This window comes from Egretta garzetta, unplaced genomic scaffold, assembly GCF_000687185.1.
Source record: "Egretta garzetta isolate BGI_Z169 unplaced genomic scaffold, ASM68718v1 scaffold231, whole genome shotgun sequence".
Lineage (NCBI taxonomy): Eukaryota > Metazoa > Chordata > Aves > Pelecaniformes > Ardeidae > Egretta > Egretta garzetta.
In genome coordinates this window covers 6,054,544-6,074,768 of record NW_009258727.1, presented here as the reverse complement: position 1 = coordinate 6,074,768, position 20,225 = coordinate 6,054,544, and the positions used below count along the sequence as shown (strand labels likewise).

Sequence of the window (20,225 nt, the reverse complement as noted above, 5' to 3'; positions counted from 1 at the left end):
TATGACAGCTACTCAACTTATGATAGAAAGGGTTTAGCCACCTACAACTAAGAAAAGTTTAAGTTGTGAATCCAAAGAGAGAAAGGTCTATCTCTCTGGTGCAGAGTCAAGCACAAGTCCTTCAAAGGTCAAAGTTCAAGACAAAATTCATCGTTTCTGGTTGGCTATATGGAGTGACTTCTGCAATGGGCACTCATTAGCAATCCCTTTAAAAAATGTTCTGGTGCACTGAGTTGACATCCAAGAAGGAATTTATGGCTTTTATTGTGTGAATGAGGTGATTCAAATTTCTAATTGAGTGGTCTGAGCTGTAATATGTCAGATCTTCATGCATAAGGTATCTTTGCTTAGTATTGTCAACAAAGCAGGAAACAGCACCTCTTTCTTATCCAGCTGTACTTTGAAAGAAAATATTCAGTTCTCTTAGACTTCCTCTTTTTTTAAGAAAGTGCTGTTGCTTAACATCAGAACTGCAGTTATGATTATGAATCTGAAATTAGCCCTGAAATTTTTCAAAAGGACGAGATTTAATTTAATATTCCCTAATGGCTTACAGGCTAAATTGCTAAGGCTTGCAGATCTTGGCATTTTCACTGTGTGGGGAACCTAGAACATAACTTGGGAATTTCACAGGGAATCCATTAAGAAGTAAATGCTGCAACTCTCAGCGTTACACCACCTCCAGCCATTATATGCCTCTCACCTCTGGAATCAAAGACCTAACTGAAACATTCTGAGGAGCAAAATCCTCCTAAATATAAAAATGGTGCATTAACACTTAACACTTTCAAGATTGTGTCCCTTGTCTTTTTTTGCCAAGACATCTAACAAGAGTGCCAGAACAGATTGTCCTGGTTTTGGCTGGGACAGTGTTGAGACAGATTGAATCTTTTTCAATATATATCAATCCACCAAAACCTTTTGCAAAAATCTGCAGACACTTACCAAAGGGTGTCAATTTTTAAGTAATATCAGTAGGAACGGGGTTACAATCAATAGCCAAGAGGTAAAAAGATACAGACATTTGATGTCAACATTCTGGAATATCCTGAAAATGAGATCTCAAGAAACTTGCCAACACATTTTATCTGAGAATTTTACCTGCATCTGAAAACTCATTAAATGAGAAATGTTGGCAAGACTGACAGTCTTAAAAAGGTTGTTGACACAATTTTGAGATAGTTTAGAAGAAAATTCTTCTATTCTGTGTTTCCAAATTATTTTATATATATTAAGAACATGGGAACTTATCTGCATATATTGTGTTAAAAATATCATTTAATGACTTAATTTACTAAATTTCTTATGTGTGCTATGTATTTTAAAATATCAAATGTCTGAAAACAGTCAACAGTATTAGCTGCCAGACAGTATCATTGTTTCAGTAACTAAGTTCTGAATAAAAGAAATATTACATCTCCTTTTTTTTTTCTTTTTCAAATTTCACCTATTCATGTATTTTAAAAAAGATTAATTCAAGGCTATGTAAGAGTTTATGACCTGGATCCTTATTCTTCCTTGAGTTCTATCTGAGAAATATAAGGAAGAGTTTTCCCACTTATTGCAAAATCATGTTCAAAAAAGGTTTACAAAGGAATGCTCTTTGACCTTTTTTTTAATAGAAATGCTTTTCTTGTGTCGTTTTAATTCCAATCTGTGTACAGTCTCTATTTTCTGTACCGTTAAACCTTGTGTTCTTTCACTGTTAGGATACAACTTGTGGAGTGATAAGACATGAAAAAAAAAGAAGCAGTTCTAGGATACTGTTTTTGTGACAGATAAATGACATTTTCAGATATGATTTTAGAAAATATAATCCAATGTCTTGATCCTGATTTCAGTTGACCATTCAGATTGTTAGGGAGGAACAGTGAAATATTTACAAAATTTATAGGCTATATTTCAAACCTGTTTTCCATCATGAAATTGAGCGCTTTTGGTATATATTACAAGACTCTCTGTTTAATTCAAATAAAATAACTTTTTGCCCCCAACTTACTCTCCACACTGCAGGCATATTATAAAAACATCAGTTATTATTGATTTTTCACCAACCCTTACAAAATCGTAAGTTGTCTTCTTAAATGTTACCAGAGTAAATGCTGCCTGCAAGTCATGTTAGATCTAATCAAGTAGTGGAAGACTTGAAGGCAGGCATATAGTTCCCTAAACACCAGTGTAGTTAAGTGCAACTGTTTCATTGCAGCAAAACAATCACATTAGAAAAAAAGAGCTGCAGTTCTAAGTGGGTAGTTCAAGTGTGTAAAAGAAAATTTTAAGCAGAACTAGTTCTTAGCCTTTTAACACAAAGCAAGTTTTAAAAAGTTCATCTCCTTAAGAAGAGTAAAGGAGTAACTGATGCCTCTTTCATTTGTCATAGTTGACAGCTCACAAGTCATGTAGAATCAAGATAATAATTTTGCAAAATGTTACCACTGTTTACAATTTATTTAGACAGCTTGTGTATGGCTTTAGAGCCTGAAAATATGTATCTTTGTATGTATGTATTAATATGAAAGCTGGACAATATTTAATCTGTTTTCATTGTCTTGCTTTATAGGAATTAAGGAAGGTAATTAGATCACATTAGCATTTGTTAGACACAGCATTATGAGACTATCACCATAGATTATGCTTTTAACAGCCTAAAAAGAACAACAGGAAGACAGGAACGGCATGCCTGCACCACTCAATGTTCTGATGTAGGTGAATAATAGTCAATGTGTTTTAAATATACAGATCTCCAATTGCTTGCTGTTTTATATCTTTTTCCCTCTTTGATACAGTTAATATAAAGCTGACTGTCAACATTCAATAAAAAACTATAAGATTTGTTTAAAAGTTCATTACTCCCAGCCTTGTGTGTCTGATAACATTTGAAGCCTTGTTTAATTTTCTTAAAGCAGTAATAGCAGTAATCCTGCATCAGCTTGCTATGTTATGGGTCAGTGTTCTAACATCTAATAGGATATATCAATCAAACTGGTTTTCATCTTGAAGTTAGCTGAGAATGAATGCACAGAGCTACCCTGACCCTCCCTCCTAATCAGTTTCTGCTTCCATATGCCATTCCTCCAAGGATTTTGAATGTGTATATGGAAAACCTGTCAACCTTAAACCCCCTAGGCAGAAACATGGGTCCTAGCAAAATGTTGACTTAGGCTCACAAAGGGATAAACAATTAATGGAATGAAAATAACCTCAGAAAAAGAGAAATCATATTTCATTGTAGTTGAAGCATTACCATTTCAAAAGTGTACTTGTAATGATCAGATTTTTAGGTTGCTTAGTTATATACCTAGTCTTAGACATGGTTGTTGATTGAAGGTTGTACACACATAAATGTATACACATACATATATATACATAATACGGTTACATTAAAAATGTTTTGCCACAGACTTTTCTGTTGTAGGACATTTTCAATCCATAGCAAGTATAAAGCACAAGTAAACTGCAGACTAAGTTCACATCAATTAGCTGAAAATGTCACCAATATATCCTCAATTTCAGATTTAGCAATTATGGCTTTTTTGGTAGAAGTGGAATGAGCAGCCATTTTAGGATTTTATTTTCAGGGCAAAATGTATAGGAAATTTCATTGCCTACTCAAATACAGACAGTAATACCAAGCAAAATAAAAATTATAATTCCATAAATTAAGCTTTGCTTCCACCATACTATCTAGAAAGTCAAGACCAGTAGAGTTGTTCCGGACAGCTTGGTGAAGAATTAGGTGTTTCACCTGTAACTGAATTGAATGCTGATTGTTTCAAGGACTTTTCTAGCTATTTTATAGAGAGGAACAACAATAATCTGATGGGACTGTAACAAAAAAAGACACCAAACACTGAAATAATTTGTGGTCTTAAGTGCTCATTGAGTTTTAGAGTTATGGGATTAATTTAGAACCTCTTTGCAGGCCACTTGTAGCATAGTTTATTGGTGTCTCCCAGTGGGACAATAAGATTCCAGCTTGCCTTAAATTATCTGTTCAATAAATTATCAATTGGTGTCCAAAAAACCAATTCAGCTACTCTCAAATTCTAAAATTTATTTCCTGACAAAGCAAAATGAACTCTGGTGGATAAGAGACACTTCCGGTAAAGCAACTCTGACTCCATTTAAGGTCCTCTGAAACTATTTAACCTGGTTTCCAGTCTGAGTGCAGCCTAACAGCTACACTAGTTCCTGTGGCTGATGGGGAACTCCTATCTGTGCAGAAAGCTTTTTCAAAGGTGGCTTTTTTTAGCTCTTTTTCTGACTCACCTGTGGACCTAGGCTGGGGCAGATGGGATTGCACTTGTGTGGTTCCACTCTTTCCTCTCAGAGAAATCCCGGAGGATGGCATAGGGCAATTGCTCATCAGCCCTGAGGGCTCTCTCTCATGCGGGATTCCACAAGGTTTCATCCTGTCATCTCTCCTTTCAACATGTATATGAGGCCACTGAGGAGATAATGAAATAATTTGGGCTGTGGTGTCATCAGTGCGCAGATGATACACAGTCCTACTCTCTTGTCAGACCAGGATGGTGCAGTCATTTTGCACTGCCAGTACCTGGCTGAAATAGGGGTATGATGGCAGCTTAATCCCAGGGACATAGTTGCTATGTTGGACAAGTAAAGGCAAGCATTTAGAGGGTATCTATCCTTATTATTCAGGTCCACCTCTTGTGAAAGTGGCTTACAGTCTCAGATTTTTCCAGGTTCCTAAGTTTGGTTCTGGGTTTTCAAATTGGATCAGTGGTGATAAGTACTATTTGTCACTTGTGTTTCAGTGGCAATAATTTCTACTGGTGTGAAGCTTGCCACACCAGTCCAGGTCTTCTTCCAGAAGATATTACTGCAGTACAGTGTCCCTGGACAATGGCTATAAATGACTGCCAGGTCTTTAAAAAGTGCTGATAGCAATTCCTAGTACTTCCACCATGTAGCTGCTGCTGAACAAGTAAATAAAAGAATATATGGTACTGCCTATCTGGTTTAGAATGATATCTAATGCAGCATCTTAATGGTTCTGTGTGTTGCAATCACAGCTATGCAGAGTATTTCTCTGCCTTTCAGCAGAGATGATCTTGATTGCACTGAAATCAGTCACCTGAGATCTTGCACTCTAAGCCACTGGATGTGAAAGTTCATTCACCTGTTAAATCATTGTTGATCCTAGATCTAAATTCATTCTCTGTTCATCCAAGGAAGGTCAGGTTTGTTGATCTTCAAGCATGGTGAAAGGAAGTGATGATGATATGTAATTATCCTTTGGAGTATGAATCTATCTGGATTAAAATACTGTATATAACACCATATAGTTTAATTTGAAAATCATCCATCTTACAGAGACATTTTAGAAAATAAGTACAACCTTTGTTACCTGAGTTTAGCTGTATCTAAACAGCTTTTTTTTTTTAAGTTTGCTGAGCTTAAGTCCACTGTACATTAGTCACTGTAAAAATTTATACTGGTTTTATAGTTCAGTGTGATAGTATAAACTTAACATAAAATTTGGCATGGCCTCAAATCATATTGAACAGAGAGAGACTATTAGTGTTAATTTAATGCCAACAGTTTCTACTGTTTCCAAAATGTTGGTTTCCAAAAGGAAACACTAACTGTTCTAAGTCATGTTGCACTACATAATATCAAAATGCTTAGCATCCTTTTCTCTATAATTATGTGGTTTCATCTGGCAGTCTAGGACATTTTCTCAATCTAAAAGGCAGATGGAAGTGCTTGTTGTTACTTTGCTGTCTTATAAAAAAGTCAAAGTATTCTATATCAGATAAACTAAGCTGTGTTTGCTACTACAATTAACTACAGAATAGCTGGTTAGTTCAAACCACAAAGAATAATATTTATATAATAATTTGTATACATGATGTGTTAAAGTAATATTAAGGGGAAGACAATGAAAAATTATTAGAAAGGCGTGAATGTTCTATAATCTGACATTTTTCCTTGAGAATAAAGAAAATTGTTTTTTTTCAGAGGACCAATAATTATATAATGCGAATGGTTCTTCTTTCTACTGATGAGTGAAAGTGAACTACACTTGCTACAAAATAAATTACATGTAGGGGTTTCCAAACTTTTTTTATACAACTTTAAATTCTTGTCAAACATAAAATATTATATTCCTCAATTCAGACCTGTAATTTAAGCCCCAATCTTTGAGTGAGTATCTATGGAGTGATACTGAAATCATATTCCTACTACATTTGTACTTGTGCAATGGTCAGCTTTACATACATTTCTAATCTTTCTGGTTTTTGTTTCTTGAATGATGCAAATTAAGATATTAAAAATACCTCAGAAGCAAGGTCCATTACCCAATAGATATTGGTTGAGCTGCAATCAAAAATCAAAATAGAAACCTTGTTTTTAATATTTTATTGTTTGCAAAAGATTTTTTAAATGCCACACTCAGTGAAATGTCTTTTCCTATCTTCTTTTCTGTGAAAGGTGAGGAGTTTTGTAGGTTTGATTTTGGTTGGAGCGGGGGGGTTGTTTTGTTGTTTTTTGTAACAGTTCCTTCCATTAGAAAATATCCTCTAATATGTACTTAGGTAGTTCCCGAAAGGGCATTTAATTATAATTAATACCTCAACTTCAAGTAATCCATACACTTACACACACACAAATTAGCCATACAAGTCTATACATCCACATACAGTGCTCAGGGGAGTACAGGATGATAGAAGTTCCCAATTTTCCAACTGCATATCTGCAGAATGCAATGTGCTAAAGTTGGAAAAACTTTTCCTTTTATGAGCTGTCACAGCTGCTGCTGCTTTTCCCAGCCAACATTAAAAATTCTGAGGTTACTCCATTACAAAATGTAACATGACAATATAGACTACATCACTGACTGTACGCTGTATAAAAGTTACTTGGGATATAAATCCCAAAGCTTTTACTTTGATTTACCAAGAATGCCCACATTTCTTTGTTTGCTGTAGCCTGAGGAACAGGCTTTTCAACTTTAAAATCTTTTGAACTTGCCTCCCCCTGGAAAGGAAAAGAAAAAAATCACTACCCTGGGATTTACTTTGGGGTTGTTCCAAAACTATTATAAATTACTGTCCCAAATATTAAAGGCTTTTGATATTAATCTATTAGGATTATTCTTTGAACTCCAATAATACTGGCATAACTGCATTTTTTGAGAAAGTAATGAAAAAGTCTTTAAGGAAAACTAACTGAGTAAAATTTGGGAAAAAAACCCAAACATAAAATATTCTGGTAAAGTAAGAAAGGATCCTAAAAATCTTTTGGTTTTTCATATGAAATTGTTGTGGTAATTTTGTTTTGCACTTTTGTTAAGATAACAATTAAAATAAAGATGAAATACTGACTTTCTACATATCCTGCTGGTAAAGAAGCATCCACAATATTTTAGTACTGATTCACTTCTTCCTGTAAGATTGTTCCATATAGGATAAGTTACATGTATGCATTTTGCTCACCTCAATTCTAAAAAGAAGCATTCAAAGATGTGATGAATTAAATTTATCCTGGTGCAAACAGATTGTAGAAGGAGTTTGGCAAATGAACTCATTTTAGTGTTTATACTAACTTCACATAAACAAATCAAGAACTGTATTTGAGAGAAGCACAATCAGGATATGGTGTCAACTGTATGTGGTTACTGCACAACAGCTTTTTCAGCCTAGCAGACCTTGGCCCTTCTTTGCCTCTTGGGAAGGGTGTGGGTCCACTACATTAGTAAAACTGGGTTTCAGGATAACTTTCAAGCCAATGCCACTTACTCCAAAGAAGCCATGACCAGGATAGGTGCAAGGACAACCATTTGCAAGGGTGACAACAAATGATATTCTATACATTCTTGACGCTGCCTTCAGCAATACTGTGAAAATCATCCTAAATTTTTCAGCAGTGCACACATAGTTTCTACCACGCAGCTGACATTTATAGTAATATCTAATCATTGTGTGAAGGTGGTATCAAAATGGAAGTAATCTCAGAAAAAAAAAATTAAAAAAAAAAAAGAAGGAAAGGTCAATAAATTCTCAAACTGAGAATCATCAATATGTTGAATATTAATGGTCTTCAAGGTCAATGTTTTCCCTGGCCCTTATGATAATAATATGATCTATACCAAACTAAATGTATGAAGTGGACATAAAGCCATAACACATTGAATCACATCAATAAAAAAAGGACATAGTAATTGTTTTAAATGGCTTCTGTTTCTAACATTGCTTATTCACTGCCCTCTGAGTGCCTGTTAAAATCAGGGAGCAGGTCATTCACCAGAAAAAGCAATTATAAAATGCAAATGACTGAGCATTTATTGTCAAGATTGACTAGATAAAAAAGGTCTGCTTCATAACATGTTTCCAAGCAGATGACATAATTAGATGCTTGTATTATAAACAATAGGAAAGAATACAAGCCTTTAGCATTTTTTAGAAAGGCTGCAATTAAAAAATAGGTGAGCATTGTGACATAAATTCTATTAAAAAGTAACAATTAAATTTCCGTGCCTCCAACCTGCCATCTCTTCCTATCCTGATGTGTCAACTGGAATGTCAAAATTCTGCCACAGACAAGGACAATGCATTGTCATTCCCAATACTCCCGCTGAAAAAAATCAGTGAAACTATGTACTAAGTAGGACGAGAGGAGTTATTTAGCTCAAAATACACCCCATGTTATCACATTTCTCAAATCCGTGTTTGAGGTAGACAGCAAATCCAAAACTCTTGATCATTGCAGTAAAAACACACCTAATTTTTAAGCTTAAGATCAAATACTACCATAACCTAATGTTTCTGCAGCTCAGTAAAGCTGCATGAATTTTTGAGCCAGCTAAGATCAGAAACTTCTATTCCTGTTGTCCTTACATTATCAAAACCAAAACATGATTTATGCATTTTGCAGAAGGTGTTTGAAAATTTTGTAAACAATTTATTCTGGGCAAGAGTCAACCAGTTAAGTTTGTGCCATCTTTAAAGACATAGTTTCATATACAGGTCACAGTTCAGCATTCAGAGTTTCTTGTGCAATAGAATCTGCAGTTGTAAATAAAACACTATTTTGTATGTAACACACAGATATATTCACAACTACTGTTGTCTAGTTTGTGCCCAGTCCTGGTAACTGCTCATTCATTGTACCTGGTGAGATAAACTATCCAGACTGATCTTTCTCAACTCAGTTGTGTAGCTGAGTGGTGAATTTTTTACCATAGAATGTCCAATTGGTTTTGCCTTCCTTGGAAAATATATGTAAAATATAAAACAGTATCAATTTAGTTATTGTTTTTATTGCTTTAATAAGAAAGTATAAATAAATAAATATTTCAGAGAGGCTAATTTAAGTGATGGTTAGGTTATTATTTGGTCGTATAACTCCAGGAATACTGGGTGTTATATTTTCAGTACACTCTAAGATTTAATCTAGTATTTTGCATTACAGGAAGTCTATGACCAGATCTCCCCTAGTGAAACAAACAGCTAAGGTATGCTGACATTTGTCTCATTTCTCATTTTTTGAATTACTTAACAGTTGAAAATTAATAAGTTGCACATCCTCTCTTATTTCACAAGCAGACCTAGTTCTGACCTGCTAATGGGTTAATGAGTTTTGAATGGCTGTAAATAACAGTAGAATTGAATCCATATATTGTTCTTTTCACATCCATCAGACCTGGATCTTCTACAAAATACTTAGTAAATTAGTACACTCATATTTCAAATAAACTAGCCATAGTAAGTGTCAGAGGCTGACAGTCTAACTGCGATAACATCCAGGCTTATCTTTGCTTTTGAAAGGCATCAATAAAAGAGGAATTTCTCTGTGTATGGAAAGAGTTGTGGTGGCCTGAACTCATGTGTAGTATTCTGCTTATTGACATCTGTTTCCCAGAAAGACTACAGCTAGGGCCATGTGTTTCCTTTGAATCTTTGCCAAGGCACTGGTACTTGCATAGTTCACTCATCCCAGCAGAGGAGATGTAGAAATTGTAGACAGGTGACATTACTGCTTATGTCCCCTTTAGCTGCTGCTACTCCCTCTCCTAGGCAAAGGGTATCTTCTGCATTTGGAGAGGACTGAAGAAGACATTCACTGAAGGCCTGTGGATGCTGGGAGAAGAGTGGGTGAGGGGATGCTGGGGTAAGCCATGTGTAGGGATGCTGGTATCATTTCCCTGTTAATTTCATTCCATAAGTAAAGCTCTACTGAAATTTTACTGGTCTCCTGACATCAGGGTATGTAGGTGTAGAGGGGAGGGGAAGAAAGGGGAGGGAAGGAAAGAGATTGGTGGCAAGGAGGAAAAAGAGTAGAGGGACCTGGCTCTTTCAGCTGCTTTCCAATTCACTCCTAAGTTTTAAAAGTATCTCGGTACTTGAAGATAGGATGAGCTCTTTCTGGTGCAAGTACTGTTAAAAGGTCAGATACCTCCAGTCTTTGCTATCTCTATCCAGCATTGACAAATAAAAATAAAAAAGAAGCAAATAAAAAAAAAAGCCAAACCCAAAAACCAAACCCACAAAAACATTGGGCTTAGAGAAATAAGTCCTTAATTATGAAGTTTGATTGCTTCCTCGTGCAATTTCCAACACACTGTTATTGTCACCTAAGATATGCATTCACACCCTGAAAAATACTGAACTCATGTTACAAGATATCATCAAAACAGTCTTATTTTTCTAAGTGAATTTTTGTTAAAAATTCAGAAAAGCTAAACCAAATTATACCAATGCCCATATGGAATCCACCTTAGGAGTGGATAAAAATTAATGAGACTTACACAGGTTACTTAAGTAACTGGTATCTTTTTCCTCACAAATTCATTTCAGAAACATAACATTCCAATAGTATATTAACAGAAAGGAATCAGTCTGTAGCATTATAAAAAAAAGGCTCTAAATGGTCCTTTAACAATTTAATAGAATGTACCCATGTTCAAACTGTGTTTAAGACCTTGTGACCTCACACTGCCTTTGTGTGTATTAGAAAAAAAATTCTTTAACAATATGTTTATAACAGGACACTCTCATACCAAAATGTTGCCTCAAAAGAAGTGAAAACAATTTGTAAATTTTCTGGATAATAATTCAAGTTACAAAAATTCACCAGTAGCATCTGGAAAAATATGAATATAAATATAGCTCTTGGATTTACTACTGATTTTATTAAATTAAATTGTTAAATAGAAATGTAAAAATTGCCATGGGTCACAAGCTCCTCAAAAGGAAAAAAAAAAAAGAAAAAGATCTAGTAAAATCCAACAGTTTCTCTCAATTTTAAAATTCAGAATATGTTACAGCAATAAAATATATAGCTTGAGTTTAGGTTTAAACATGGGCACATATGTATAGAGAGAATTGTTTATTTATTATGCAAAAATAATATTTCCAACTAAGAATTTCACAAGATATTAGTAGTGTTGGCACAATTACAGTATTGTTGTATAAATTGCAAGTACAGAACAAATTAAAACTAGAATTTTCAAAACTGAGTCATTTTGAAATTACAGGAGATCATATCAGTAGTAAGCCCACAAAAAAAAAAGAAAAAAAAAAAAAAACACCAAACAACGCTGATGTAATCTTTTCCAGATGCTACCAGGACAACTTTGCAAGTATAAACTTCTGTAAAAACATTTCTATAGACACATTTTTAGATTTTGACTTTGAGCTGCAGTTTGTCTTTTGAAAATCAGAATTATCTGTAGAAGATTAATTTGTTTCCCAATACAGTTTCGGATTTCTTCTTCATCCATAAAATTAACTGCAGTGAACTTCCAGGAGTAAAAAGCTGTCTTTTTTCAGGCTTGAATAAGAGGAGAAATAGTCACTTGTCCTGAAATCTGGCTACAATTAAACACATTGAAGACAAATTAAAAGCTGTAAATGTAAAACTTTGGGTACTTTGCTGTGATCCTTTGTTATACAGGTACTGTACTATACAATAAGCAATCAGTATGTATCACCTACATTTTGCTACCAAATGCTTAAAGTATTATTTAAATAGACCATAAATATAAAAATAAAATAGGAAAAGCAATATTTACCTTTTCCAACTGGGCATTTTTTTTTGATTTGTACAAAAACTCCCCCACTGCCACAAAGACAGAAAGCACCAATCCTGCTGCCAGCACGATGAAGATTCCTCCAATATTTTGAACTCCCAAAGCACTGGCCTCTTTACTTTCCTCCTCAGGGCAGCCGTTGCCTCTCCACCATTTCTCTTTCATCATGTGGAGCTTGCCCTCCTCTTGCAGCTGAAGAATTGCTATAGTGATCTTGTCTCTGTATGGAGAACCTAAAGAAACCATAAGGAACATATATTGCATGGGGTATATTTTAAGGAGAGTTAATTACTCCTGATAAGAATAAGATGTAATATAATGTCACATGAAAAACTCTATCCTCTACAACCATAACATCTATTGAAAAGCCCTTTACATCTCACCACAGTCACACTGGTCACGTAAATACAAACCCACATGTACACACACATATAAATATATATGAATAAAACTTGATCCAGCTGGTGTTGCCTGTACGCCAGGAAACTTGATGCAACAAGTCCTATCACACTTAGTAACACAGCCTCAAATGTCTTTATGCCCAATTATAATATCCAGCCAAATAACATTAACCTTTCCATTTCCATCAGTCTTTTAATTATGCTGCAGTAGATTTAGTCTAATATACATAAATCTACAGGTTGTTGCTTCATAGCTTGTTACCCTGAAGCTAATCCAAGGTATGATATGTAATGGCACTTCATACTATTACTTTATTAAAAGAAGAAACAACAATTTATGCTTCAGGACCAAGCTGCAAAAATCTCTACTTGATAGATTGTTAGGTGCTTAAGATACCTTCCAAGCACACACTTACTTATTAACAGTACCAGGTAGCAATGCATTCAGAAAGATAAGGTTAAGTGTGTTTGGATAACAGGGTTGTAATTTTTCATATTTAAATGTATTTCTTTTTCATAATTCAGTATTTTAAAATGACATGATAATTTTGCAGCTTTTGAACATTTCAGTATTTCAATGGGCAGTTCAAAGGGTAGTGTCATATCTTTGTGTGTCATCTGCTCTCTTTTTCTTTATATAGTGCATAAAGACTTTTCAGTGAGTATTATAAAATCTACATTAATTAATGAATAATGCCAATGGAGAAAGGTTTTCTTTTCTGAATGTTAGGGAGTAAATCACATCAGCTAGAAGAGCTTTCTATGTTAAGATTTATGTAATGTTTAAGGAGAGAACAAAGCCATCATTTTTCTCCTCCTCCTTCGAAAACAGGAACAAGACTTTTCATTAAAGTGGTTAAGAAAACCCACAAAAAAACCCCAAAACAACCAAAAACCAAAAGTAGATAAAAAGCCATGGCGTCCCCTCTTTCATGTGATGTGAATGCAATTGTACAAAGAATCCCTCATCTTTTTCTTTCTGTCATAATAATGTTACTTACTAGCTCTAATTTTTACAGTGTTTCCTTTGGCTGAGTAATAAAATGCATGTTCATTAACTTGATACCTTTAAAAAAAAAATCCTCAGCATCCTTTAGAGAGATGCTGCCCATTTGACCATTTCATGTACTGTGAACAGCTGTGAAAGAGCTGAAGGAATGCATGTATAGGATATATTATACATTCTACATTCCACACTCCTGGAAAACATGTGATTTCTTTTGGTATTATTTCTTTCAATTTATTCTTTATTTCTTCAATTTCTTCTTAAATATCTAGAGCTTATCATAAGAATAAAGCTAATAGCAAAGGGTTGCTATGACAGCATGGAAATAATACATAGAAAGGACCGTTAATCACAAAACACTCCAGGCTTTTCCTTTATTCCAGAATAAAAGGTGGGAAAAGCTGGCCTCAAAGTATTTAAGTTGCAAGAACTTGTGCTTTGTGTTTACACAGGTCTATAAGAGAAGCAGAATGAATGGAAATCAAACACTTTTCTGCTCTCTTGTACATGCGGGGACCTAAGTCACACCATTTCAGACCATCCTGATTACACTGAAACTCTGCAAAACCCTGTACTTGACACATTTCTTCAGTCAGATGGAAGAAAGAAAGTGATTAGTCCACAAGAGCCTGGGGAAGTCTAAGTGCATACTATAATCTTTTGGGGATATTTTTGCTGTTACTCTGCCTATAAATATTTAACAACAACAACGTAAATAACATTAGATTCTGAGAAATAATTTTGGACCCAGCTTAAGCCATCCTCTGATCTGACAGGATGCTTTCTAATTAAACTGATTTGCATTTCATTTCCACACTTTCTGCTGGTCTAAATATAATCAGTACCAGCTATTCTTCATGTATTATTTATATATTCTAGGGACCAGATTTGTACATATACAGTTCTGGTCTATTTGAAGCACTTAAAAAAAGAATTAACTGAGGAATTCATAGATAGAAACCATAAAGCATAGGCTAATCCTGTCTACAATTAGTTAAGTTTATGGGGATTGCATTAGAAATCACATTGCATTAGAAGTATGAAGTTAATGGTGATTCAGTTCAACAGTATCACTGCTGGTGATTTGCAAAATTTTACACAAATAGTTGTGGATAGATTACAGGGCCTTCAGTGTTTCTACTGCAATATTTGTATTAATTATATTTTACTAACTTGTCTTAAAAATGGTAATCTCACAAGTAAGGATCAGTGTGGGATGACCTGCATTGCATACTGCTGCCGTTAAATTAAACATTTAAAATTTTATACCCATGAAAATGTTACCATTCAATGCTGTCGTTCTATTTCCAAGTGACTCACAGTGATACATATTCATTGATTCACATTTTGCAACGAGTACACCTATTAATCTGATACTTGAAAAAAAGTAATTTTTAATGCTGTTTATACTGATTCAAGTAATTGTTAAGAGAACAAAAAAAGCATAGCAACGATATTATTTCCTAAGATTTTAGTTGCTCCTAGATTTTTCTTCTGATACAAGCTGGATTTCAAGTCCCAGCAATGGGAAATCCACCCAGAAACACCTGAACTGGCTAAAAGTATCATGGTCTGATCTGTGGATGATAAAGTCAGCATGCAAAAAGAAAGAGAAAATAAATAGACAATATGGACAAGGCATCCAGATTACTCTTTGGAGGTTAAAACTGTTTTCCTTGCAGAAATTAAAAACTTCAGCAAGTAAACGTAAAAATTTTTTAACATTTATTGGTTATTTAAACTATCACTCTTGTGACATGACTGAAAAATGAATCAAACCCTTGCATGAGGTCTTGCAAGAAGGCCATGTTCTGTTTTTTTCACATTTTTGAAAATTAGAGGTATTTCATTCAGGAGAATTTACTGTTCAAGTGAAAAAAAAAAAAAAGAAAACAGAAACTTTAAGACTCCCAGACAATGTATATGAGTGCATTTGCAAAATATATACAGCATGAATACAAGTAAAGTAATAAAGCAGAAGAAAAAAAAAAAAAAAGAATACTTCCATGCGAAGAAATGTAAACATCATATCTCAACCTTCAATAAAAAGACAAGCAGTTGAAAAAAATCTTACCATTCTGTGCATGGGGGGAAGACTAGGAGGGGACAGACACAGTGATATTTTAAAATCCATCCCAAAATTAAGTAAAAAGATAAGTATATAATCTTCCATTGATTGTAGAGAAAGGGAGAAGTCCAGTGCAGGAACATATGACTTTTTCTTTCCTCTCTTTTCCTGGTTCCTGCTGCTTTCATTTATCTATCAACTGATGAGCTATTCCCATGACAAACTGGGACTGGAGGGCCTACAGAACATAATCTATACATTATTTGCTGATCCCCCTCTACCTGCTGTTTGCAGGAATGAGAATTTCTGTGAGAAGAAGAATTTTAAGACACTCTATCATCGATTATAGAGACCTTAGTGCCTTCCTACGATCAACAAACTCATTAAGGGATGCAATAATTTCTATTTGCAGTTACCTGCTTATGAAAATTTAAAATTAAAATGAAAATTTGCATAAAATTCTGTTGTCTGAAGCACCTGTATAAAACTAAGATAACAAAGTCTCAAACACTGCAGAAGTTATACATAGTAAGTTTTCTACCCTGAAGTCACAGTATGTGAATATTTATGCACATAATGATATGTTTAGTCATAATTTATGAACACATAAGCTTTATATATTGATACCGCACTGTATACAGATTAGTACACTGAAATCCTGATCTAGCTGGTCTTAAAAAGTTTTCCTACTAAATTATAATTTAGTAAATTCTCCTGCCTGGTTACTCTTAGTCTGTTTCACTCGTTCCGTCAGTTACAAAGAATTGGAAACCAGTTACAAAGTATTGGAACATGTAGAACTGAATTTGGTCCTAAGTAAAAAGGAATAGCAGCATTCCCATAACTCCTTCATTAAGAAAATGTTGAACCAGGAATGGTTTTATTTCATCATTCCAGGTGCATTTTACCAAAAGAAATCACTATGAATTGCCTGGTATTTTGAAAGTTGGTGCCCCTGGGACGTAGTTATGTGTTACTTTTGATTTGTTAGACAGAAAAACCCATTCTGAACACTCCTACACCTCTGAAAGCATCTTTTTTTTTTGCTGTTACTTTTTTCTTTTGTTAAAAACCCCAAGACTATTCTACTTATCTTGCAACATTATTTCACACTCTGTGTACTCGACCTAAGAAGAAAAAGGTAGTTAGGAATACACCATCACATTCAGCATCTAGATACAAAATTTAGATCATCAAAACCAACTTCTAGTACTGAAGTATTTATTGGAAGGAGAAAGCCACATGTAACAAAAAAGATATTTAGGTATTGACATCATATGTGACCAGTTTACATGGAAAAAAGAAACCTATTCAAGTTCTAGTTTTAACAGTTGACAGGAAAAAGCACCAAAGTCAGCATGGGGCTGTTAGCGGTTTTTTTGTTTTGAGGTTCTTTTTTTCAGCATGGGCCCATTCCCATTGTGGTTACACCACACTGATATATCTGTCCTAAAGCTAGCTTAAGTACATATACATAAGCGGCAGTCACAGTCTCACTCCAGCGTAGGCATATCTGAAATTTCCATAAGAATGTTAGCTAACACCATTTATACTACTGGGGATGGTTTGAATCATTTAAGTCTTGGCATATCAACATTTCTCTGTACTTTTCCTATAGCTTAGCCCCAAAAAGAATCACAGACTGCATGTTCTGCCACCAAACTAATTGCATACTTAGTTAAATCATATTTGAAAGTTTTGTTTGTTATAATGTTATGTTTTCTCTGTCCATCAGTTACTATGATGAAGCTTTCCTTTTGTTTTTACAAGACAAAATTTAGTCCAGGCCTTTGGAACAGACATTGCTTGCTAGAAGATAGTTGGTGATACAGAATGTGGAGGTCAGTTTCTCTTAAGTGTCATGCATACTGGAGTCATAGGCATGACAGAAACAAGAGGGAAGGGATTTCATTCACACGTAATTGTGTAGTAGATGTTTCAGCTATGAAAAAACTACTTCCTACAACCTCATGCATCACAGGACCTGAAACACCTTCCAGGAATCTGTAGCCGAGTCAACACTCAGTAACAAAGACTGACAGCCATAGTTATAACATGCCACAGAAAAGGAATACGCAGCTGTATAAGTATACCCTGTATAAGTAAAGCACTTACTTTAGCTCCACAAAAATGTTTTTCTCTTAAAAGTCACAGCCAGCTCTGCTCCCTACCCTCCCTAATTGGGATGGGAGGGAGGCGACAGAGAGAAGGGTCAACAACTTGGCTTATTCTTCCTGTCTGTGGATTCAAAAGTCTCCAAAGCAACACATGAAGAAAGAAGAGGGATTCCGTCCGTTCCCTGTTCCTGGCTTCACTTTTAAAATGAGCTCATTTTCACATAAGAAAAGATCACTGAGGACTCTGTCCAGGTCATGGAGTAATGCTGTTGCTGTAGCTGGGGATCTGATGGGTTAAAATTCTTTGGCAATCATAGGAAGCAAACAACACCTCATAGTGAAGAGAAGAGCAATAAATCAAAAGAAGAGGCAACATTTCCTGCAAATTTGAGACAGGAGCAGATCTTGCTTTATGCCAAAATCTGGATCTCAGCTTAATTCCAAGTAAGTGAACAAGGCTCAAAAAAAAAAAAAAAAAAAAAAAGCCACTGATTAAAATATGTTCTCTGTAGCAAAATTAGTCACTTAGGTAAAAAGTAGCAATTGGCCATTTATTTTTAAGAGTATAGAACAAACCTGAGATGATTGCAGTACACCAGGAGGTGGATGTGGATTCTAAATGTAGTTTTGATAACAGACTTTCTTTGTGATGTCAAATGAAACATTTTTTCCTGCTTCTTAGCTCCGTGCCTCACAGTAAATTTGTTGGTTTATATTTTTGAAATGATCAGACATTATAGCATTCTCACCTCTAAGGTACATATGAATTAATAGCAAAGCATCCCAGACAGAGTTTATACACACTTCCCAGGTATACTGAAAACAACTGCTATAGGAATAAACTTTGAGCGGACATAGAACTTTTTAATGCAGAAAGGTGTGAAAATACTGGGTTTGCCACCCCAAGAGATGAGGAACATTGATGTATAAAATACATTTCCTATTAATTTATTATTAATACATTACAATGTGAGATAGATTTAAATATTAATAAAAACTATACTTCTTGCTGCTCTACCAGCTGGCCTTCTACTTCCTTATGGACTATTAGCTCACGTACTTTTAGACTTCTGGGTACGAAGAAGCCATTTTCAAGGTTCTTTAAATAATCCACATGTTGTGGAAAATATTTGGAATAAATAAGGAAGTGGCAGGTGTAATGCAAGGAATACTTCTGACTTTAATTTAGTTGTGTTGCATATACATTAGACTGCCCATTCTTGTCTTTTTGATTAAATACAGAAATTTGAATTTTACTGTTGTTTTCCAAAGGAGGTATCAGGATAAAATATTTATCAGGATGGGTTAACGTTTCTGATGAAACAAAATCAGTGTTTTCTGACTCCGATTGTTAACCCCAACACTTCATGTTACATTAAGATAATAATATTGTAATATTAGACATACTGTAAACATTAATTATTCATTAATTTGCAGTTACTACAATGGAAAATCCTCAGTAGATGTTTCCAGCAGTCTAAGCTACCCCACATGTAATTAAAACGGCAAACATGCAAAACATAATCCAAAACAAAGCTGTTAATTATTCCTTTAGATGTGTGTGTATATATATATATACATACATATATGTATATATTCACCTTTGAGTTACATGTATGGCTTGGAAAAGATAAGTTGCTGGTAAGAGACAGGAAAAGTTTTAAATCAGTATTTTATGCCAAATGTAATCAAAGCTTTTTCACAGTTTACAAGTGGTGTGTTCTCTGATTGTTTTTACTTCATAACCATTCCTGACTCATGCTAATTTCTGGTTGTTTCTTTATAGAACTGTCATTAAAAAGTTCATGTGGGTTTATAAAGCTGAAATGTAACTGAGAGGGATCATGTAGCTGAGATTTATTTCATATGAAATTTCTCATAATTTTCCAGCTATAAGTATGCAACATAACTGATATCAAAATTAGTGAACACATGGGAGATTTAAGACTACAATAGCCATTCATGAATTCTTGTGTTCGTAAGTACTTATGGTTTTAGGACTGGAAAGGGGACATCCTTGAATATATTAATTTGTAACTAGCTTAAAACATATCTATCCTCCATGGTGAGTAAATTACAAAAAAAAATGCATGTATAATGGTTGCCTATAATAAATAATTTAAATCAGATAGGATGATCACAAGCGGTGTCCCCCAGGGCTCAGTTCTAGAGCCAGTCTTGTTTAATATCTTTATCAATGACCTGGATGAGGGGATTGAGTGTGCCCTCAGTAAATTGGCAGACGACACCAAACTGGGTGGGAGTGTTGATCTGCTCAAGGGGAGAAGGGCTCTACAGAGGGACCTGGACAGGCTGGATCGATGGGCTGAGGCCAACTGTATGAGATTCAACAAGGCCAAGTGCCGGGTCCTGCACTTTGGTCACAACAACCCCATGCAGTCCTACAGGCTTGGGGAAGAGTGGCTGGAAAGCTGCCTGGCAGAAAAAGTCCTGGGGGTACTGGTTGGCAGCCGGCTGAACATGAGCCAGCAGTGTGCCCAGGTGGCCAAGAAGGCCAATGGCATCCTGGCTTGTATCAGGAATAGTGTGACCAGTAGGAGTAGGGGAGGGATAG

General features: G+C 35.0%; 1 protein-coding gene across 1 annotated transcript in view; it reads right to left on the bottom strand.

The window, feature by feature from the left end:
* Nucleotides 1–20,225, bottom strand: part of GRIK2 (glutamate ionotropic receptor kainate type subunit 2) — a 406,229-nt gene that overhangs the window by 2,351 nt on the left and 383,653 nt on the right. Inside the window, exon 15 of the mRNA XM_009649067.2 lies at nucleotides 12,041–12,291. Within this exon, the coding sequence (XP_009647362.1) occupies nucleotides 12,041–12,291 (251 nt within the window). The remainder of the gene's footprint in view (nucleotides 1–12,040; nucleotides 12,292–20,225) is intronic.